General features: G+C 51.9%; 1 protein-coding gene across 1 annotated transcript; it reads left to right on the forward strand.

Moving 5' to 3' along the window:
- Positions 1-1,961: 1,961 nt before the first annotated feature.
- Positions 1,962-20,396, forward strand: LOC144678131 (reticulon-1-A-like; the record flags this gene model as incomplete). Its single annotated transcript, XM_078538025.1, has 5 exons — positions 1,962-2,102; positions 16,626-16,695; positions 17,406-17,452; positions 18,183-18,241; positions 20,226-20,396. Coding segments are annotated over 5 exons (360 nt in total), but the record flags the coding sequence as incomplete, so codon positions are not given.
- Between the last annotated feature and the right edge of the window lie 4,408 nt (positions 20,397-24,804).

Raw genomic sequence — 24,804 nt, forward strand, 5'->3', positions numbered from 1 at the left:
CCCCTCTCTGTCTCTCTCACCTCTCTCCCCTCAATCACTTCTCTCCCTCTCTTCACTCCCTCTCCCTCCCTCTCTCTCTCTCTCTGTCACCACTCTCCCTTCACTCACTTCTCTCTTTCTCTCTTCATTCTTACTCTCTCTCTATCTCTCTCTCTCTCTACCACTTTTCTCCCACTCGCTTCTCTCTCTCTCTTCCCTCCCTTCTCTCCCTCTCTTCACTCCCTCTCCCTCCCTCCTCTCTCTCTCTCTGTCACCACTCTCCCTTCACTCACTTCTCTCTTTCTCTCTTCATTCTACCTTCTCTATCTCTCTCTCTCTCTGTCACCACTTTTCTCCCACTCGCTTCTCTCTCTCTCTTCATTCCCACTCTCTGTCTCTCTCACCTCTCTCCCCTCAATCACTTCTCTCCCTCTCTTCACTCCCTCTCCCTCCCTCTCTCTCTCTGTCACCACTCTCCCTTCACTCACTTCTCTCTTTCTCTCTTCATTCCTACTCTCTCTCTATCTCTCTCTCTCTCTGTCACCACTTTTCTCCCACTCGCTTCTCTCTCTCTCTTCATTCCCACTCTCTGTCTCTCCCACCTCTCTCCCCTCAATCACTTCTCTCCCTCTCTTCACTCCCTCTCCCTCCCTCTCTCTCTCTGTCACCACTCTCCCTTCACTCACTTCTCTCTTTCTCTCTTCATTCTTACTCTCTCTCTATCTCTCTCTCTCTCTGTCACCACTTTTCTCCCACTCGCTTCTCTCTCTCTCTTCATTCCCACTCTCTGTCTCTCCCACCTCTCTCCCCTCAATCACTTCTCTCCCTCTCTTCACTCCCTCTCCCTCCTCTCTCTCTCTCTGTCACCACTCTCCCTTCACTCACTTCTCTCTTTCTCTCTTCATTCTTACTCTCTCTCTATCTCTCTCTCTCTCTGTCACCACTTTTCTCCCACTCGCTTCTCTCTCTCTCTTCATTCCCACTCTCTGTCTCTCTCACCTCTCTCCCCTCAATCACTTCTCTCCCTCTCTTCACTCCCTCTCCCTCCCTCTCTCTCTCTGTCACCACTCTCCCTTCACTCACTTCTCTCTTTCTCTCTTCATTCTTACTCTCTCTCTATCTCTCTCTCTCTCTGTCACCACTTTTCTCCCACTCGCTTCTCTCTCTCTCTTCATTCCCACTCTCTGTCTCTCCCACCTCTCTCCCCTCAATCACTTCTCTCCCTCTCTTCACTCCCTCTCCCTCCCTCTCTCTCTCTGTCACCACTCTCCCTTCACTCACTTCTCTCTTTCTCTCTTCATTCTTACTCTCTCTCTATCTCTCTCTCTCTCTGTCACCACTTTTCTCCCACTCGCTTCTCTCTCTCTCTTCATTCCCACTCTCTGTCTCTCTCACCTCTCTCCCCTCAATCACTTCTCTCCCTCTCTTCACTCCCTCTCCCTCCCTCTCTATCTCTCTCTCTCTGTCACCACTCTCCCTTCACTCACTTCTCTCTTTCTCTCTTCATTCCTACTCTCTCTCTATCTCTCTCTCTCTCTGTCACCACTTTTCTCCCACTCGCTTCTCTCTCTCTCTTCATTCCCACTCTCTGTCTCTCCCACCTCTCTCCCCTCAATCACTTCTCTCCCTCTCTTCACTCCCTCTCCCTCCCTCTCTCTCTCTGTCACCACTCTCCCTTCACTCACTTCTCTCTTTCTCTCTTCATTCTTACTCTCTCTCTATCTCTCTCTCTCTCTGTCACCACTTTTCTCCCACTCGCTTCTCTCTCTCTCTTCATTCCCACTCTCTGTCTCTCTCACCTCTCTCCCCTCAATCACTTCTCTCCCTCTCTTCACTCCCTCTCCCTCCCTCTCTATCTCTCTCTCTCTGTCACCACTCTCCCTTCACTCACTTCTCTCTCTCCCCCCACCCGACTCTCTGTCTCTGTCTCTCTCTCTCTCACCTCTCTTCCCGCACTCACTTCTCTCTCCCTCTCTCCTTACAGGACGTACCTTGATTTGGACATTAACCTGTTCCAGGAACAGTTACGGAAATACTCGGAGATAACAGTGCTTTATGTGACCAGTGCGCTCACCCACCTCCGCCAGCTCTTCCTCGTTGAAGACCTTCTGGATTCCCTGAAGGTGAAACACGGAGAAATTTGGGAATGGGTTGAGAGGGTAGAGTCAGAGTGTGTGGTCAGTGACAGATGCTGAGGAGTGGCCTATGAAAGATGGGGATATGTTAAACTGACCAGATGACGGAAACAGATTGACAGTGTGTTAAATCAACACTTCTTATTGACATTTTTGTTATTCGGAGCTATGTCTACATTTTCAGCACATTGTCACAATAGGGAGACAGTTTTAATATCAGCCTCTCCTGGGTGGAGACAGCTCTCTCACTGTAAAACACTCGGGGTACTGGTGTGTACAGGTCTCTCACTGTATAACACTGGGGTACAGTACTGGTGTGTACAGCTCTCTCACTGTATAACACTGGGGTACAGTACTGGTGTGTACAGCTCTCTCACTGTATAACACTGGGGTACAGTACTGGTGGGGACAGGGTCTGTCACTGTATAACACTGGGGTACAGTACTGGTGGGGACTGGTCTGTCCCTGTATAACACTGGGGTACAGTATTGGTGGGGACAGGGTCTGTCACTGTATAACACTGGGGTACAGTACTGGTCTGTCCCTGTATAACACTGGGGTACAGTATTGGTGGGGACAGGGTCTGTCACTGTATAACACTGGGGTACAGTACTGGTCTGTCCCTGTATAACACTGGGGTACAGTATTGATGGGGACAGGGTCTGTCACTGTATAACACTGGGGTACAGTACTGGTGGGGTCAGGTCTGTCACTGTATAACGCTGGGGTACAGTACTGGTGGGGACAGGTCTGTCACTGTATAACACTGGGGTACAGTACTGGTGGGGACAGGTCTGTCACTGTATAACACTGGGGTACAGTACTGGTGGGGACAGGTCTGTCACTGTATAACACTGGGGTACAGTACTGCTGGGTACAGGTCTGTCACTGTATAACACTGGGGTACAGTACTGGTGTGGACTGGTCTGTCACTGTATAACACTGGGGTACAGTACTGGTGGGGACAGGTCTGTCACTGTATAACACTGGGGTACAGTACTGGTGCGGACAGGTCTGTCACTGTATAACACTGGGGTACAGTACTGGTGGGGACAGGTCTGTCACTGTATAACACTGGGGTACAGTACTGGTGGGGACAGGTCTGTCACTGTATAACACTGGGGTACAGAACTGGTGGGGACAGGTCTGTCACTGTATAACACTGGGGTACAGTACTGGTGGGGACAGGTCCGTCACTGTATAATACTGGGGTACAGTACTGGTGGGGACAGGTCTGTCACTGTATAACACTGGGGTACAGTACTGGTGGGGACGGGTCTGTCACTGTATAACACTGGGGTACAGTACTGGCGGGGACAGGTCTCACTGTATAACACTGGGGTACAGTACTGGTGTGGACGGGTCTGTCACTGTATAACACTGGGGTACAGTACTGGTGGGGACTGGTCTGTAACTGTATAACACTGGGGTACAGTACTGGTCTGTCCCTGTATAACACTGGGGTACAGTACTGGTGGGCACTGGTCTGTCACTGTATAACACTGGGGTACAGTACTGGTGGGGACAGGTCTCTCACTGTATAACACTGGGGTACGGTACTGGTGTGTACAGCTCTCTCACTGTATAACACTGGGGTACAGTACTGGTGTGTACAGCTCTCTCACTGTATAACACTGGGGTACAGTACTGGTGTGTACAGCTCTCTCACTGTATAACACTGGGGTACAGTACTGGTGGGGACAGGGTCTGTCACTGTATAACACTGGGGTACAGTACTGGTCTGTCCCTGTATAACACTGGGGTACAGTATTGGTGGGGACAGGGTCTGTCACTGTATAACACTGGGGTACAGTACTGGTCTGTCCCTGTATAACACTGGGGTACAGTATTGATGGGGACAGGGTCTGTCACTGTATAACACTGGGGTACAGTACTGGTGGGGTCAGGTCTGTCACTGTATAACGCTGGGGTACAGTACTGGTGGGGACAGGTCTGTCACTGTATAACACTGGGGTACAGTACTGGTGGGGACAGGTCTGTCACTGTATAACACTGGGGTACAGTACTGGTGGGGACAGGTCTGTCACTGTATAACACTGGGGTACAGTACTGCTGGGTACAGGTCTGTCACTGTATAACACTGGGGTACAGCACTGGTGGGGACAGGACTGTCACTGTATAACACTGGGGTACAGTACTGGTGTGGACTGGTCTGTCACTGTATAACACTGGGGTACAGTACTGGTGGGGACAGGTCTGTCACTGTATAACACTGGGGTACAGTACTGGTGCGGACAGGTCTGTCACTGTATAACACTGGGGTACAGTACTGGTGGGGACAGGTCTGTCACTGTATAACACTGGGGTACAGTACTGGTGGGGACAGGTCTGTCACTGTATAACACTGGGGTACAGAACTGGTGGGGACAGGTCTGTCACTGTATAACACTGGGGTACAGTACTGGTGGGGACAGGTCCGTCACTGTATAATACTGGGGTACAGTACTGGTGGGGACAGGTCTGTCACTGTATAACACTGGGGTACAGTACTGGTGGGGACGGGTCTGTCACTGTATAACACTGGGGTACAGTACTGGCGGGGACAGGTCTCACTGTATAACACTGGGGTACAGTACTGGTGTGGACGGGTCTGTCACTGTATAACACTGGGGTACAGTACTGGTGGGGACTGGTCTGTAACTGTATAACACTGGGGTACAGTACTGGTCTGTCCCTGTATAACACTGGGGTACAGTACTGGTGGGCACTGGTCTGTCACTGTATAACACTGGGGTACAGTACTGGTGGGGACAGGTCTCACTGTATAAAACTGGGGTACAGTACTGGTGTGGACAGGTCTGTCACTGTATAACACTGGGGTACAGTACTGGTGGGGACTGGTCTGTAACTGTATAACACTGGGGTACAGTACTGGTCTGTCCCTGTATAACACTGGGGTACAGTACTGCTGTGTACAGGTCTGTCACTCCATTACACTGGGGTACAGTATCTGCGTGGACTGGTCTGTCACTGTATAACATTGGGGTACAGGACTGGTATGGACTGATTTGCCACTGTATAACACTGGGGTACAGTACTGGAGGGTACAGGACTGGTATGGACTGATTTGCCACTGTATAACACTGGGGTACAGTACTGGTGGGGACGGGTCTGTCACTGTATAACACTGGGGTACAGTACTGGTGGGGACGGGTCTGTCACTGAACAACACTGGGGTACAGTACTGGTGGGCACTGGTCTGTCACTGTATAACACTGGGGTACAGTACTGGTGGGGACAGGTCTGTCACTGTATAACACTGGGGTACAGTACTGGTGGGGACGGGTCTGTCCCTGTATAACACTGGGGTACAGTACTGGTGGGGACGGGTCTGTCACTGAACAACACTGGGGTACAGTACTGGTGGGCACTGGTCTGTCACTGTATAACACTGGGGTACAGTACTGGTGGGCACTGGTCTGTCACTGTATAACACTGGGGTACAGTACTGGTGGGGACAGGTCTGTCTCTGTATAACACTGGGGTACAGTACTGGTGGGGACAGGTCTGTCACTGTATAACACTGGGGTACAGTACTGCTGGGTACAGGTCTGTCACTGTATAACACTGGGGTACAGCACTGGTGGGGACAGGACTGTCACTGTATAACACTGGGGTACAGTACTGGTGGGGACTGGTCTGTCACTGTATAACACTGGGGTACAGTACTGGTGGGGACAGGTCTGTCACTGTATAACACTGGGGTACAGTACTGGTGGGGACAGGTCTGTCACTGTATAACACTGGGGTACAGTACTGGTGGGGACGGGTCTGTCACTGTATAACACTGGGGTACAGTACTGGCGGGGACAGATCTCACTGTATAACACTGGGGTACAGTACTGGTGTGGACGGGTCTGTCACTGTATAACACTGGGGTACAGTACTGGTGGGGACTGGTCTGTAACTGTATAACACTGGGGTACAGTACTGGTCTGTCCCTGTATAACACTGGGGTACAGTACTGGTGGGCACTGGTCTGTCACTGTATAACACTGGGGTACAGTACTGGTGGGGACAGGTCTCACTGTATAAAACTGGGGTACAGTACTGGTGTGGACAGGTCTGTCACTGTATAACACTGGGGTACAGTACTGCTGTGTACAGGTCTGTCACTCCATTACACTGGGGTACAGTACCTGCGTCGACTGGTCTGTCACTGTATAACATTGGGGTACAGGACTGGTATGGACTGATTTGCCACTGTATAACACTGGGGTACAGTACTGGTGGGGACGGGTCTGTCACTGAACAACACTGGGGTACAGTACTGGTGGGCACTGGTCTGTCACTGTATAACACTGGGGTACAGTACTGGTGGGGACAGGTCTGTCACTGTATAACACTGGGGTACAGTACTGGTGGGGACAGGTCTGTCACTGTATAACACTGGGGTACAGTACTGGTGGGGACAGGTCTGTCACTGTATAACACTGGGGTACAGTACTGGTGGGGACGGGTCTGTCCCTGTATAACACTGGGGTACAGTACTGGTGGGGACTGGTCTGTTACTGTATAACACTGGGGTACAGTACTGGTGGGGACTGGTCTGTTACTGTATAACACTGGGTACAATGCTGTGGGGTACAGGTCTGTCAATATCTAACACTGGGGTACAGTATTGGTGGGGACAGTGTCTGTCACTGTATAACACTGGGTACAACGCTGTGGGGTACAGGTCTGTCAATATCTAACACTGGGGTACAGTATTGGTGGGGACAGATCTGTCACTGTATAACACTGGGGTACAGTACTGGTCTGTCCCTGTATAACACTGGGGTACAGTACTGGTGGGGACGGGTCTGTCACTGTATAACACTGGGGTACAGTACTGGTCTGTCCCTGTATAACACTGGGGTACAGTACTGGTGGGGACAGGTCTGTCACTGTATAACACCGGGGTACGGTACTGGTGGGGACGGGTCTGTCACTGTATAACACTGGGGTACAGTACTGGTGGGGACTGGTCTGTAACTGTATAACACTGGGGTACAGTACTGGTCTGTCCCTGTATAACTATGGGGTACAGTACTGGTGGGGACTGGTCTGTTACTGTATAACACTGGGTACAATGCTGTGGGGTACAGGTCTGTCAATATCTAACACTGGGGTACAGTATTGGTGGGGACAGTGTCTGTCACTGTATAACACTGGGTACAACGCTGTGGGGTACAGGTCTGTCAATATCTAACACTGGGGTACAGTATTGGTGGGGACAGATCTGTCACTGTATAACACTGGGGTACAGTACTGGTCTGTCCCTGTATAACACTGGGGTACAGTACTGGTGGGGACGGGTCTGTCACTGTATAACACTGGGGTACAGTACTGGTCTGTCCCTGTATAACACTGGGGTACAGTACTGGTGGGGACGGGTCTGTCACTGTATAACACTGCGGTACAGTACTGGTGGGGACAGGTCTGTCACTGTATAACACCGGGGTACAGTACTGGTGTGGTCAGGTCTGTCACTGTATAACACTGGGGTACAATACTGGTGTGGACAGGTCTGTCACTGTATAACACCGGGGTACAGTACTGGTGGGGACAGGTCTCACTGCATAAAACTGGGGTACTGTACTGGTGTGGACAGGTCTGTCACTGTATAACACTGGGGTACAGTACTGGTCTGTCCCTGTATAACACTGGGGTACAGTACTGGTGGGGACAGGTCTCACTGTATAACACTGGGGTACAGTACTGGTGTGGACAGGTCTGTCACTGTATAACACTGGGGTACAGTACTGGTGGGGACTGGTCTGTAACTCTATAACACTGGGGTACAGTACTGGTCTGTCCCTGTATAACACTGGGGTACAGTACTGGTGGGGACTGGTCTGTTACTGTATAACACTGGGTACAATGCTGTGGGGTACAGGTCTGTCAATATCTAACACTGGGGTACAGTATTGGTGGGGACAGTGTCTGTCACTGTATAACACTGGGTACAACGCTGTGGGGTACAGGTCTGTCAATATCTAACACTGGGGTACAGTATTGGTGGGGACAGATCTGTCACTGTATAACACTGGGGTACAGTACTGGTGGGGTCAGGTCTGTCACTGTATAACACTGGGGTACAGTACTGGTGGGGACAGGTCTGTCACTGTATAACACTGGGGTACAGTACTGGTGGGGACGGGTCTGTCACTGTATAACACTGGGGTACAGTACTGGTGGGGACTGGTTTGTAACTGTATAACATTGGGGTACAGTACTGGTGTGGACAGGTCTGTCACTGTATAACACTGGGGTACAGTACTGGTGTGGACAGGTCTGTCACTGTATAACACCGGGGTACAGTACTGGTGTGGTCAGGTCTGTCACTGTATAACACTGGGGTACAGTACTGGTGGGGACAGGTCTCACCATACAAAACTGGGGTACAGTACTGGTGTGGACAGGTCTGTCACTGTATAACACTGGGGTACAGTACTGGTCTGTCCCTGTATAACACTGGGGTACAGTACTGGTGGGGACGGGTCTGTCACTGTATAACACTGGGGTACAGTACTGGTCTGTCCCTGTATAACACTGGGGTACAGTACTGGTGGGGACGGGTCTGTCACTGTATAACACTGGGGTACAGTACTGGTGGGGACAGGTCTGTCACTGTATAACACCGGGGTACGGTACTGGTGTGGTCAGGTCTGTCACTGTATAACACTGGGGTACAGTACTGGTGTGGATAGGTCTGTCACTGTATAACACCGGGGTACAGTACTGGTGTGGTCAGGTCTGTCACTGTATAACACTGGGGTACAGTACTGGTGTGGACAGGTCTGTCACTGTATAACACTGGGGTACAGAACTGGTGGGGACAGGTCTGTCACTGTATAATACTGGGGTACAGTACTGGTGGGGACAGGTCTGTCACTGTATAACACTGGGGTACAGTACTGGTGGGGACGGGTCTGTCACTGTATAACACTGGGGTACAGTACTGGCGGGGACAGATCTCACTGTATAACACTGGGGTACAGTACTGGTGTGGACGGGTCTGTCACTGTATAACACTGGGGTACAGTACTGGTGGGGACTGGTCTGTAACTGTATAACACTGGGGTACAGTACTGGTCTGTCCCTGTATAACACTGGGGTACAGTACTGGTGGGCACTGGTCTGTCACTGTATAACACTGGGGTACAGTACTGGTGGGGACAGGTCTCACTGTATAAAACTGGGGTACAGTACTGGTGTGGACAGGTCTGTCACTGTATAACACTGGGGTACAGTACTGCTGTGTACAGGTCTGTCACTCCATTACACTGGGGTACAGTACCTGCGTCGACTGGTCTGTCACTGTATAACATTGGGGTACAGGACTGGTATGGACTGATTTGCCACTGTATAACACTGGGGTACAGTACTGGTGGGGACGGGTCTGTCACTGAACAACACTGGGGTACAGTACTGGTGGGCACTGGTCTGTCACTGTATAACACTGGGGTACAGTACTGGTGGGGACAGGTCTGTCACTGTATAACACTGGGGTACAGTACTGGTGGGGACAGGTCTGTCACTGTATAACACTGGGGTACAGTACTGGTGGGGACAGGTCTGTCACTGTATAACACTGGGGTACAGTACTGGTGGGGACGGGTCTGTCCCTGTATAACACTGGGGTACAGTACTGGTGTGGACAGGTCTGTCACTGTATAACACTGGGGTACAGTACTGGTGGGGACTGGTCTGTAACTGTATAACACTGGGGTACAGTACTGGTCTGTCCCTGTATAACACTGGGGTACAGTACTGGTGGGGACTGGTCTGTTACTGTATAACACTGGGGTACAGTACTGGTGGGGACTGGTCTGTTACTGTATAACACTGGGTACAATGCTGTGGGGTACAGGTCTGTCAATATCTAACACTGGGGTACAGTATTGGTGGGGACAGTGTCTGTCACTGTATAACACTGGGTACAACGCTGTGGGGTACAGGTCTGTCAATATCTAACACTGGGGTACAGTATTGGTGGGGACAGATCTGTCACTGTATAACACTGGGGTACAGTACTGGTCTGTCCCTGTATAACACTGGGGTACAGTACTGGTGGGGACGGGTCTGTCACTGTATAACACTGGGGTACAGTACTGGTCTGTCCCTGTATAACACTGGGGTACAGTACTGGTGGGGACAGGTCTGTCACTGTATAACACCGGGGTACGGTACTGGTGGGGACGGGTCTGTCACTGTATAACACTGGGGTACAGTACTGGTGGGGACTGGTCTGTAACTGTATAACACTGGGGTACAGTACTGGTCTGTCCCTGTATAACTATGGGGTACAGTACTGGTGGGGACTGGTCTGTTACTGTATAACACTGGGTACAATGCTGTGGGGTACAGGTCTGTCAATATCTAACACTGGGGTACAGTATTGGTGGGGACAGTGTCTGTCACTGTATAACACTGGGTACAACGCTGTGGGGTACAGGTCTGTCAATATCTAACACTGGGGTACAGTATTGGTGGGGACAGATCTGTCACTGTATAACACTGGGGTACAGTACTGGTCTGTCCCTGTATAACACTGGGGTACAGTACTGGTGGGGACGGGTCTGTCACTGTATAACACTGGGGTACAGTACTGGTCTGTCCCTGTATAACACTGGGGTACAGTACTGGTGGGGACGGGTCTGTCACTGTATAACACTGCGGTACAGTACTGGTGGGGACAGGTCTGTCACTGTATAACACCGGGGTACAGTACTGGTGTGGTCAGGTCTGTCACTGTATAACACTGGGGTACAGTACTGGTGTGGACAGGTCTGTCACTGTATAACACCGGGGTACAGTACTGGTGGGGACAGGTCTCACTGCATAAAACTGGGGTACTGTACTGGTGTGGACAGGTCTGTCACTGTATAACACTGGGGTACAGTACTGGTCTGTCCCTGTATAACACTGGGGTACAGTACTGGTGGGGACAGGTCTCACTGTATAACACTGGGGTACAGTACTGGTGTGGACAGGTCTGTCACTGTATAACACTGGGGTACAGTACTGGTGGGGACTGGTCTGTAACTCTATAACACTGGGGTACAGTACTGGTCTGTCCCTGTATAACACTGGGGTACAGTACTGGTGGGGACTGGTCTGTTACTGTATAACACTGGGTACAATGCTGTGGGGTACAGGTCTGTCAATATCTAACACTGGGGTACAGTATTGGTGGGGACAGTGTCTGTCACTGTATAACACTGGGTACAACGCTGTGGGGTACAGGTCTGTCAATATCTAACACTGGGGTACAGTATTGGTGGGGACAGATCTGTCACTGTATAACACTGGGGTACAGTACTGGTGGGGTCAGGTCTGTCACTGTATAACACTGGGGTACAGTACTGGTGGGGACAGGTCTGTCACTGTATAACACTGGGGTACAGTACTGGTGGGGACGGGTCTGTCACTGTATAACACTGGGGTACAGTACTGGTGGGGACTGGTTTGTAACTGTATAACATTGGGGTACAGTACTGGTGTGGACAGGTCTGTCACTGTATAACACTGGGGTACAGTACTGGTGTGGACAGGTCTGTCACTGTATAACACCGGGGTACAGTACTGGTGTGGTCAGGTCTGTCACTGTATAACACTGGGGTACAGTACTGGTGGGGACAGGTCTCACCATACAAAACTGGGGTACAGTACTGGTGTGGACAGGTCTGTCACTGTATAACACTGGGGTACAGTACTGGTCTGTCCCTGTATAACACTGGGGTACAGTACTGGTGGGGACGGGTCTGTCACTGTATAACACTGGGGTACAGTACTGGTCTGTCCCTGTATAACACTGGGGTACAGTACTGGTGGGGACGGGTCTGTCACTGTATAACACTGGGGTACAGTACTGGTGGGGACAGGTCTGTCACTGTATAACACCGGGGTACGGTACTGGTGTGGTCAGGTCTGTCACTGTATAACACTGGGGTACAGTACTGGTGTGGATAGGTCGGTCACTGTATAACACCGGGGTACAGTACTGGTGTGGTCAGGTCTGTCACTGTATAACACTGGGGTACAGTACTGGTGGGGACAGGTCTCACTGTATAAAACTGGGGTACAGTACTGGTGTGGACAGGTCTGTCACTGTATAACACTGGGGTACAGTACTGGTCTGTCCCTGTATAACACTGGGGTACAGTACTGGTGCGGATGGGTCTGTCACTGTATAACACTGGGGTACAGTACTGGTCTGTCCCTGTATAACACTGGGGTACAGTACTGGTGGGGACAGGTCTGTCACTGTATAACACTGGGGTACAGTACTGGTGGGGACAGGTCTGTCACTGTATAACACTGGGGTACAGTACTGGTGGGGTCAGGTCTGTCATTGTATAACACTGGGGTACAGTACTGGTGGGGACAGGTCTGTCACTGTATAACACTGGGGTACAGTACTGGTGGAGACAGGTCTGTCACTGTATAACACTGGGGTACAGTACTGGTGTGGACAGGTCTGTCAGTGTATAACACTGGGGTACAGTACTGGTGGGGACAGGTCTGTCAGTGTATAACACTGGGGTACAGTACTGGTGGGGACAGGTCTGTCAGTGTATAACACTGGGGTACAGTACTGGTGTGGACAGGTCTGTCACTGTATAACACTGGGGTACAGTACTGGTGGGGACAGGTCTGTCAGTGTATAACACTGGGGTACAGTACTGGTGGGGACAGGTCTGTCACTGTATAACACTGGGGTACAGTACTGGTGGGGACAGGTCTGTCCCTGTATAACACTGGGGTACAGTACTGGTGTGAACTGGTCTGTCCCTGTATAATGCTGGGGTACAGTACTGGTGGGGACAGGTCTGTTACTGTATAACACTGGGGTACAGTACTGGTGGGGTCAGGTCTGTCATTGTATAACACTGGGCTACAGTACTGGTGGGGAAAGGTCTGTCATTGTATAACACTGGGGTACAGTACTGGTGGGGAAAGGTTTGTCACTGTATAACACTGGGGTATAGTACTGGGGAGCTCTGGTCTGTCACTGTATAACACTGGGGTACAGTACTGGTGGGGACAGGTCTGTCACTGTATAACACTGGGGTACAGTACTGGTGGGGACAGGTCTGTCACTGTATAACACTGGGGTACAGTACTGGTGGGGACAGGTCTGTCACTGTATAACACTGGGGTACAGTACTGGTGGGGACGGGTCTGTCACTCTGTAACTTCCAGGAACAGCGGTTAGTACAATGCAGCACTCTATAGGAGCCACAGCTCACATTCCACATTAGCAACAAACTGCTTTTCACTAAATCTGGATGACTTCATCCAGCGCCTTTGTTACCTGCAGTTGTTTTCTGTATCTGGGCCCACCCCCTCCCTGGAGTGCCTGCAATCCACAAGGTGAACAAGTTTTGTCAGGTTCTTGGTCTAATGCCAGCTTAAAGGATTATGTGGGCATTAATTTGACAAGCGAGTTAATGCGGTTGAAACCAGACAGGCAGCTTCATGACGGTGACGCTCACACACTGCCCCGGGTCCCTGGCACATCAGTGGCGGAGGTGGATGTGGCATTAAGGAGAACAGGCCCTCCATCCCTCTCGGGCTTAAGTGGAAAGCAGATCAGGCGGGTCATGTTACAGCTCGCCTGCTTCTCAAACCCCTCTGCATTTCCTCATTACCTCGATCCAAAACTCTGCTGCTTTTATCTTAACCCTCCACACACACGGACATAGAAACATAGAAACCAGGAGCAGGAGGAGGCCATTCGGCCCTTCGAGCCTGCTCCGCCATTCATTATGCTCATGGCTGATCATCCAACTCAATAGCCTGCTCCCGCTTTCTCCCCATACCCGTTGACCCCTTTCGCCCCAAGAGCTATATCTAACTCCTTCTTGAAAACATACAATGTTTTGGTCTCAACTACTTTCTGTGGTAGCGAATTCCACAGGCTCCCCACTCTCTGGGTGAAGAAATTTCTCCTCATCTCAGTCCTAAATGGTCTACCCCGTATCCTCAGACTGTGACCCCTGGTTCTGGGCCTGAACTTTCAGCTGGGCGGACTGGGCACAATTGGCAAGGCCCAGGATCGTCCAGGGAACGGACCGCTGACCACCATCACCCCCCCCTACACCCCGACCGCGATTTAAACACCGGCTAACCAACTGACCAGCCAGCATGAAGCGGGCGCTGCCAGGACGGGGGGTGGTGGGTGGGCGACAATGTCGACGTTGGCCCGGGCGAGCGCTGAGGGGAAAGCCCCCCCCCCCTCCGAAGGCTGAGAGTTGCCTCCGGGAGCTGAAGGCCCGAAACAGCGAAAGTGAAGGTTTCACAAGCTGAGGAAAGTGTCCACGCGTCAGAATCGATCGCCTGAAAACTTAGCGAATGAAGACGCTGCCCGCGGAAATTTATTTGTATTTTACCTCGTCAGGGAAAACCTCATCCAGCTCCCGCGGGTCAGGCCTGATGAAAAATGTACAGGCCGCCCGGCCGATTCGCCCGTCCGCCAACCGGAAGGTTGGACGCGCCGCGTAAAGTGACGGACGATTGCGCCGCTAACGGGCTTAGCTGCCCCTCTTAATTGTCGGCGGACGCACACTTCCGACTTTTGCGTGCGCCCGCCGACCAAAATATCGCCCACGCGCGGGACGAGGTGGGGAAGCTCGCCCGACGCCATCTCGCGCGATTTCACGCCCGATCGGCGTAAGATTCAGCCCCATGAGCTCGGAGCTCGGGGGTAGGCCATTCAGCCCCTCGAGCCTTCTCTGCCATTCATTAAATCACTGGTTGATCTGATTGTGGCCTCAGCTCCGCAGTCCTGCCGACCCCCCCCATAACCTTTGACTCCCTTCGTCAAGAATCTGTCCACCTCCGCCTCAAAAACATTCAATGGCCCTGTCCCCGCCCCTCCCTGGGGAAGAGAGTTCCGCAGATTCACCATCCTCCCTGGGGAAAAACCTTTTCCTCGTCTCCGTCTTCAATGGGAGACCCCCTAATTTTTAAACTGAGCCCCTTAGTTCTAGTCTCTCCCACGAGGGGAAACATCCTCTCAGCGGCCGTCCTGTCAAATCCCCTCAGGATTTTATATGTTTCAATAAGATCACCTCTCATTCTTCTAAACTCCAATGGATACAGGCCCAACCTGTCCAACCTTTCCTCATAAATCGGAAAGCTAACCGATTCATTACCCAATTGGATGATGATTGACTGTCGGCCAAACAGCCTTTTGTCCCCCATTTTCAACATTTTTACCTCTGGTAAGGAGAAATGTTCAAAGAAAATGTTTAAAAAAAACAATCTTTCTTGGTGTCCCGAGGATTTTTCCCCAGGGCTGCTCACAGCAGTGTCGTGGAGATTAATCTTCAATTCCTGGAGAGTCCAGGCTAATCCTGGAGGGTTGGCAACCCTACTGGCAAGGCCAGCATTTATTGCCCATCCCTAATTGCCCCTTGGGAAGGTGGTGGTGAGCTGCCTTCTTGAGCCGCTGCAGTCCATGTGGTGTAGGTACACCCACCGGGCTGTTAGGGAGGGAGTTCCAGGATTTTGACCCAGCGACAGTGAAGGAACGGCCGATATATTTCCATAGAGAACCTAGGATTGGGGGACTGCGGCAGCCCTGGGCTCCACTCGCTCTCAACCAATGGTGGGCGTCTGGGGGAGGGGCAGTGGAAGGTAGGAGGTCAGGTGATGACATCTCCTGGGATATGTCAGAGTTGGCAACCCCACACCAGAAATGTTCCTCCAGTTTGCGTTGAGCTTCACTGGAACATTGCAGCAGGCCAAGGACGGACATGTGGGCATGAGAGCAGGGTGGAGTGTTGAAATGGCAAGCGACAGGGAGGTCTGGGTAATGCTTGCGGACAGACCGCAGGTGTTCTGCAAAGTGGTCACCCAGTCTGCGTTTGGTCTTTCCAATGTAGAGGAAACCGCATTGGGAGCAACGAATGCAGTGGACTAAATTGAGGGAAGTGCAAGTGAAATGCTGCTTCACTTGAAAGGAGTGTTTGGGCCCTTGGAGGGTGAGGAGAGGGGAAGTAAAGGGGCAGGTGTTGCACCTTCTGCGGTTGCATGGGAAGGTGCTGTGGGAGGGGGTTGAGGTGTGGGGGGTGATGGAGGAGTGGGCCAGGGTGTTAAAGGGAGGTTTGGAAGAGGTGTTCAAAGTCATGTACATGGAGCAAATAATGAGAAAGTGTTTACAGCGGCAGGAGGGTGGGTAACCATGGGGAACGAGATCTAGAGCAATTGGCAAAAAAACAATCGGAGTGGAGGTGGGGAAAAAAACTTTTTTTTACGCAGCGAGTTGTTGTGGCCTGGAAGGGCGGTGGATTCAACAGGAACCTTCAAAAGGGGGAATGGGATAAACATCTGATATAGAGGAATTTGTGTGGCTGAGGGGGATGAGCAGGGGGAGCGGGACTAGCTGAACATAGAGCAGACACAATGACCTCCTCCTGTTGGAGCTGTTGTAAAGATTCACTGCTGAGACTGTATATGTGTATGTGATTCTCTCTCTCTCTCTCTCTGGTTTTCCAGTTCGGAGTGCTGCTGTGGTTGATGACATACGTGGGAGCCGTATTTAATGGACTCACACTCACCATTCTGGGTAAGGTGCAAGTTACAGTGACTAAATCTGTTCAAGGCAGGCTGCGGTGGACGTTCAGGCTCCGGGCTTTGCCTGTGGCTTTGCTGTGAGTGCTGCTTTGGGGACTGAGCTTCTGCAAGGATTCCCCTCCCCCACTACCATCGCCTGTGGTCACCTTGGCAGAGGCGCGGAAAAATGAGCAGGAGAGTCCCTGGCGGATTCGTTCTGTCACTCAAAGCCCCAGAGCTGTGACTGACTCAGCGATAAGACACGGGCGTCCCTTGTGGAACTGTGCGTGCAGGTCAGCGAGGACCATGTGAACTGGTCTCACACAGCTGGGGGGGTGACCAGGACCTTGATGATGGGTCAGGTTTAATTTCCCAACTTTGCTCCTTTTTAATGCTCCACATTTACACATCTGGAAAACGAAATCTGCTAGTCTCAGTGACGGTGACCATGAAGCCATCATGGATTGTTGTAAAAAAAAAACCCCATCTGGTTCACTAACGCCCCTTGAGGGGAGGGAAATCTGCCATCCTCACCCGGTCTGGCCTACATGTGACTCCAGACCCACGGCGATGTGCCTGACTCTTAACTGCCCCTCCGAAATGACCTGTCAGTTCAGGGGAAATTAGGGACGGGCCAAAAAATGAGGCGTCCGCATCCCGGGGAAGTATAAATGTTTAAAAATGTTCCACGTGCCCTGATTTGTTTCTTTCTCATGTCCTCAGTGGCAGTTGCCGTCTTCATCGTCCCCTTGGTATACCGGAAGCATAAGGTTAGTATTGGAGCTGCCTTCCCTGCTGCATTTCCTGCCCCTTGCCATTGTGCGCAGAGACGTGGGCCATTCGCATGTGCACAGCTGCAGTAAAATGACCTCAGTGTCCAGAGGGAAACCACCAAGTTGCTGGTGGCTTTCCAGTGCCCCCTGCTGGGCAGTATGTGTGTGTGTGGGGGTGGGGGTGGGGGCAGGGGCGGGAGGTTTGGTGGGCACAGCGGGGGGGTCAGCCCCTTCTGCGCCGCCTCCCTTTGCCGAATAGACTGCCGACAGGCACAGCTCAGGCTTGCGCTAAAAGGATGGGGAATTTGAGACGGGAGAGGGGAAGCCATGATCGCTTAGCCATCAATATTCCTTGCTGGGAACCAGCAGGAGTTTGCCCATAGGGATGGAGGTTCTCCTCCTCCCCTGACCCCATAATCCCCATCCCCACCTTTGAGCACCCTCCCACCCGCTGTGCAGTGAACACTCCCTCTCCCATTCCCCATTTACTGTATGCTGGTCCCCCAGTTCCTAAGAATGCACTGTGTGTGTGTGGGTGGGGTGAGGGGTGAGGGGTGGGTGAGGGGTGGGGGGAGTGGTATGGGTGGGGGGAGGAGGGGGGGGTGGGGCACTGTTCCAAGTGGCAGCCCTGCACTGGCTGGGGAACGAGCTCTCGCTGTGTGACAGAGGAACCCTGACCCGCCTGATTGACTAACCCCCCTGTTGAAAATCTTCCATTTCTCCGCAGGTTCACATCAACCAGTACCTGGGGCTGGTAAGAGGACACATCCAGGATCTCACATCAAAGTAGGCTCCTCTTCACTGGGGTTTGGCTAATATCAAAGAGGGGACGGTAGGGCGGGGTAGTGGAGCTCCGACAAGTGCTCAGCTCTCTTGGGGGGGCTCTGTCCGGCCAAGTCAGATCCCTTTGGGAATATCGGCAAATGGGGCCACCTCAGTAAAATCAGAGCTAAGCTACACATCATTGAGCTTCTATCATTTGACAGCAGGAGGGTTTTGTATATGTGTGTGTGTGTGTGTATGCTGGGTTTAATTCTGTGTATAAGGGGTGTGAGTGCATGTGAGTCTGGGGATGGACAGAGTGTGTGAATGTGTGGGGGTGAGTCTGTGTGTGTTTCAGTGGCGTGTTTTTGAACATGCGTGTGATTGTATGTAAGGGGGTGTGGAGCCAGCGTTCCTCTCCTTGGAAGCCAGGGCACGGTTATGTCCCAAGGGCAAAGCTGAGAGAGACTCTCAGGGTGAGAGATTTCCCCCCAACCCCCAGCCCAACCCTGTGTTATTGCTGAGGGAGGCAGGGGTGGCCTAGGGTAAATGGAGTCTTCACACCAGTAACAGCTGGAGAACTCACGCTGAGCTCATTGCCCTGATCCCTGCCCCACTAACCCCTCACCAACTCCTCCCCCCCCCCGACTCCTCTCTCTGACTGAACCCTCTACCCCACTGACCCATGCCCCCTGACCCATCCTCCAGTCACCACTCCCCCACCGACACGATCCCCAATGACCCCTATCCCCGACTGACTCTTCATCCACTAACTCCTCCCCCAGTGACCCGTCCCCCACTGACTGTCACCCATTGAACCCCCCCCTCACTGAACCATTCCCCAGTGACCCCTTCCTCAGTGACGTGCTCCCCACCAACCCCTCTCCCCCACTGACCCCTCCCCATAGTCTCCCACCGAACCCCCCCTCACTGAGGTGCCCCACTGATCCCTCCCCCACTGACCCCCCTCCCCCACTGTCCCCCCTCCCCCACTGATCCCTCCCCTGCTGTCCCCTCCCCCACTGTCCCCTCCCCCACTCACCTCTACCCCACTGACCCATCCCCCACTGACCCCTTCTTCAATGAACATGCTCTCCACTGACCCCTCTCCCCCCATTGACCCCTCCTCCACTGACCCCTCCCCTATTTACCCCTCCCCCACTGTCCCTCCCCCCACTGACCCCGCCCCCATGTCCCCTCCCACACTGACCCCTCCCCTATTTACCCCTCCCCCACTGTCCCCTCCCCCACTGACCCCTCCCCTATTTACCCCTCCCCCACTGTCCCCTCCCCCACTGTCCCTCCCCCACTGACCCCGCCCCCCCATGTCCCCTCCCCCACTGACCCCTCCCCTATTTACCCCTCCCCCACTGTCCCCTCCCCCACTGACCCCGCCCCCCATTTCCCCTCCCCCACTGACCCCTCCCCTATTTACCCCTCCCCCACTGTCCCCTCCCCCACTGTCCCCTCCCCCACTGACCCCGCCCCCCATGTCCCCTCCCCCACTGACCCCTCCCCTATTTACCCCTCCCCCACTGTCCCCTCCCCCACTGTCCCCTCCCCCACTGTCCCTTCCCCACTGACCCCGCCCCCCATGTCCCCTCCCCCACTGACCCCTCCCCTATTTACCACTCCCCCACTGTCCCCTCCCCCACTGTCCCCTCCCCCACTGACCCCGCCCCCCATGTCCCCTCCCCCACTGACCCCTCCCCTATTTACCACTCCCCCACTGTCCCCTCCCCCACTGACCCCTCCCCTATTTACCCCGCCCCCACTGTCCCCTCCCCCACTGACCCCTGCCCCATGTCCCCTCCCCCACTGACCCACAGACAAACCACACACACGCTCGGACTCTGTGGCCCCACACGGTCTCTCAGCTGAGTCTCGGGGGGTGGGGGGTCTGTACAAACTCACCTTTACCTGCAGAAAGCTGTTGTATTTTTTTCTCTCTCGTGCGCAGAGCAACATCTGTCTCCCTTCCTTCAACCCCTGTCTATTCTCACCACAGAATCCAGGCAAAGCTCCCCGGATCGAAACCCAAAGCAGAATAACAAGAGAAGACTCAGACCTGGGTCTGGCTGCACAGAGTGAACTCCTGGATCCCACAATGCAAATAATATTTATAAATGAAAGTCTTAACCACCCACCAACCAGAGCACAGGGACTTTAAGAGGCAACTTGCGACCTTGTTAGATTTGCATCCTGTCCCAAGGACTGAAAACAATCCCCTCCCCCCCAACCCCCTCCCCAAACCCCCTCAGGCAAAGTTACCTTTCCATCCGGGACATCCCCTTGCCCTCGGGAGCTGAGCTGGTCTCTTCACGGTATCCATACCCTGTGTGACCCTGGAGAGATCGACAGTGCCCACGTGTGGGAGGGAGCAAAGTCGGAGGCGGCTGGGAGCCAAGCAAAGGGGTGAGGGTGGGAATTGTAGTTGGGGGGGTGCTGGAATGGAGGGGGTTTAGAGCACAGGGTGGGGGTAAGAGGGTGGAGGGATTAGATGGGGGTCGGCTCCAGGGTCGGTGGTTTCCATTAGAACTTGAGAACCAGGAGCAAGGCCCCCTTGAGCCTGCTCCGCCATTCAGGACCATCACGGCTGATCTACCTCAGCTTCTCCCTCCACTCCCCCACCCGCTCCCCCGTGTCCCTGTGACTCCCTGAGAGACCTCAAACCTGGAGCAACCGCAACCCTCTGGGGCATGGAGAATTAGGTGGTGGGTTTAGCGTACAGAGTGGGAGCTGTAGGCTGATGAGTTGAGGGTACGGGGTGGGAATTGTAGGGTGGTCGGGGCTGGGGGGGGTTAGACAGGGGGTTTAGGATATGGAGTGGGAGTAAGGGTACAGGGTGTGGATTATAGGGTGGGGTGGGGTTCAGGGTGTGGATTATAGGGTGGGGTGGGTTAAGGGTATAGGGTGGGGTGGGTTGTGGGTACAGAGTGGGAGTTATAGAGTGGTGGGTTTAGACATAGGGGGTTTAGGGTACGGAGTGATAATCCTTCACTATAAATCTCCAACAGAAGTGGAATCATAATTAACATTTACAGCGAGTATTCAGTATGGAAGCCCCAGAAATTACACTAAACACCCGACTTGCCACACTGAACCCCAACTCCCTCTATCTTCCGGTGTTGTGCTGTTACTTGGTGCAGTGTCTACAATCATGCCACGTGTTAGCATTCTTATTCTATCCCATCTCTATATAAAGTTTGCTAATCTCATCAGGGAAATGTCGGAGATTCAATGGTTGGCTCCAGTACCACAGATTAGAGAGGAGAAAATCGAGCAGTATTCCTGCTCCTGATCCCTATCTAGCGATTCCGGCTGGGAAGTGCTTGTGTGTGGATAACGCTCGAGGACAGGATTTTAGCCGTGATTCCCTTCATGTCCGATATCTTGCCAAAACTTGAAAAATGTCCACATGTATAATGCCACTCGGTGTTCATGAGAACACCCATCCTCAAAACTGTGAGGGGGAAGCGGGGTTAAGGTTGGGGCAAAAAGTATGTATTTTTAAAAATGGTGCTCGCTGTGTATGAGACAAAACATCAAAATATAAGATATATTAAATTGTTACATCTGCAAACAATTCCTGTTAACCTTTTCTCTATTATAAATTTCTATGTCCGTGTTTACAAGGCTATGTAAACATGTCACGCCGCACTTACACCCTGCCACCAGTTGTAGTGCTGCAGCTCTGGCAGGTGGGTGAGATTATAGTGGGGGTGAAATTCAATTTTGGGTGGGAGCACAAAGCAACAATGGTGGACAGACTGCCCGTTATACACCCCTGCACCTCAATAGAATAAGTCAGCCAGGTGTATGACAGGCGCGCCAGTCCATCTTGTGCTGCCACCTAAAGTTGAATGTCACATCCAGCGTGACAGGTTTACATAGGCAATATCCATTATAAATGAGGACATAGGAACTTATAACAGGAATACAAAAGTTATAAGAGAATGTCTGATTTTATAAGGAGGCATACCCTCCTCCAATACACTCCATAAGACCATAAGACATAGGAGCAGAAATTAGGCCATTCGGCCCATCGAGTCTGCTCCGCCATTCAATCATGGCTGATAAGTTTCTAAACCCCATTCTCCCACCTTCTCCCCGTAACCTTTGATCCCCTTACCAATCAAGAACCTATCTATCTCGGTCTTAAATACACTCAATGGCCTGGCCTCCACAGCCTTCTGTGGCAATGAATTCCATAGATTCACCACTCTCTGGCTAAAGAATTTTCTCCTCATCTCTGTTCTAAAAGGTCTTCCCTTTACTCTGAGGCTGTGCCCTCTCGTCCTAGTCTCTCCTACTAATGGAAACATCTTCCCCACGTCCACTCTATCCAGGCCTTTCAGTATTCTGTAAGTTTCAATCAGATCCCCCCTCATCCTTCTAAACTCCATCGAGTATAGACCCAGAGTCCTCAAACGTTCCTCATATGTTAAGCCTTTCATTCCTGGGATCGTTCTCGTGAACCTCCTCTGGACCCTCTCCAGGGCCAGCACATCCTTCCTGAGATACGGGGCCCAAAATTGCTCACAATATTCTAAATGTGGTCTGACCAGAGCCTTATAAAGCCTCAGCAGCACATCCCTGCTTTTATATTCTAGTCCTCTCGAAATAAATGCCAACATTGCATTTGCCTTCCTAACTACCGACTCAACCTGCAAGTTAACCTTAAGAGAATCCTGGACTAGGACTCCCAAGTCCCTTTGCACTCCAGATTTCTGAATTCTCTCCCCATTTAGAAAATAGTCTATGCCTCTACTCTTCCTACCAAAGTGCATGACCTCACACTTCCCCACGTTGTATTCCACCTGCCACTTCTTTGCCCATTCTCCTAACCTGTCCAAATCCTTCTGCAGCCTCCCCGCCTCCTCAATACTACCTGTCCCTCCACCTATCTTTGTATCATCTGCAAACTTAGCCAGGATGCCCTCAGTTCCTTCATCTAGATCATTAATGTATAAAGTGAAAAGTTGTGGTCCCAACACTGACCCCTGCGGAACTCCACCGGCCGCCATCCTGAGAAGGACCCCCTTATCCCCACTCTCTGCCTCCCGCCAGACAGCCAATCTTCTATCCATGCTAGTACCTTGCCTCTAACACCATGGGCTCTTATCTTACTCCACCCGTGTAACGCCAGGGAAGGTAAATTAATGTAATATATATACTCCTTCTAAATTAAACAATGAAATTAATTAAAATTAAAAATTAAAATTAATTAAATTAATCATGTACTTCTTTCAATTTAGTACACTTGCATTCACTGCTTACAATGCAGTCGGCTCTACACTGGGGAGACCAAACGCAGACTGGGTGACAGTTTTGCAGGGCACCGTTCAGTCTGCGTGACCCTCGAATTTCTTCACAGAATTGTTACGCGCACAGAAGGGGGCCATTCGGCCCATCGTGTCCTGCCATCTGTCATTTTAATTCTCCATCTTGCTCCCACCCTGACCTTCCTGTCCTTGGTCTGCGGCAGTGTTCCATAAGACCATAAGACATAGGAGCAGAAATGAGGCCATTCAGCCCATCGAGTCTGCTCCGCCATTCAATCGTGGCTGATAAGTTTCTCGACCCCGTTCTCCCGCCTTCTCCCCGTAACCTTTCCGATGAAGCTCAAGGCAAGTTTGAGGAACAGCGCCGACAAAAGGCACTTTACAGCCTTCTGGGTTCAACATTGAGTTAAACCATACCAGACCGTAATCTCCACCCCCACTTTTAACCCGTTGCCCATCCCTTTGGCACTGCAGGGCTATCTTTTCTGCACTTAAATCTTTTCTCTCTTCCATTCCATCGCAGCCCAATCCCTTCCAGCCGACCTCTCCTTCCCCGAAACCATCGCATCTCCGACTTTTCCCAGTGCTGATGAAAGGCCACCGACCTGAAACGTTAACTCTGTTTCTCTCTCCACAGATGCTGAGCATTCCCAGCATTTTCTGACCTGATTTCAGATTTCCAGCACCCGCAGTATTTTGCATTTCTGACGTAACATTTGAAAAGCTAAAAAAAAAAGTATTGCTCTCGGGCGTTTGGGTTTCTGTCCGGGCGCAGGGTATAAAATAAAGAGAATTGGTCGTTTGCAACAGGCGGGGCTGATGTGGGGATGGGATTTGAGGTATTTAACTCGCAAACTCTCCTTGGGATTTCTGCAGGTCTGTTGCAACAGGCAGTGACTGTGCAATTCTCACAGATCAACTTATTTTCCAGAGCCCCTGTGTCTCAGAGGGGACTGACATCAGACTGTCACTTGCACTAAATCGCAGCCACGAACCAGTTATTGTTGTGTCTCGATTGATAATGCACCAAGCTCTTGGTGAAAAAGTGGTGGGGGAGGGTTCCGATCCTGTTCTGCCAACAGCAGCATTGCTGTTAGTGGGAGCTTGCTGTGTGCAAATTGGCTTCTGTATCTGACATTATAGCAGTGGCTAAGACACAAAGTGCTAAGAGATGTCCTGCAATGATAAAAGCTGCCGTATCAATGCATTTTTTTTTTCTATTTAAAATATACTTGATTCTGAATAAATTTGTGATTAACGATACCTTACGCTGGCTAAGAGGGAGGTTTGTTATACCCTGAC

Source organism: Cetorhinus maximus, unplaced genomic scaffold, assembly GCF_964194155.1.
Source record: "Cetorhinus maximus unplaced genomic scaffold, sCetMax3.hap1.1 HAP1_SCAFFOLD_3657, whole genome shotgun sequence".
NCBI classification, from domain to species: domain Eukaryota; kingdom Metazoa; phylum Chordata; class Chondrichthyes; order Lamniformes; family Cetorhinidae; genus Cetorhinus; species Cetorhinus maximus.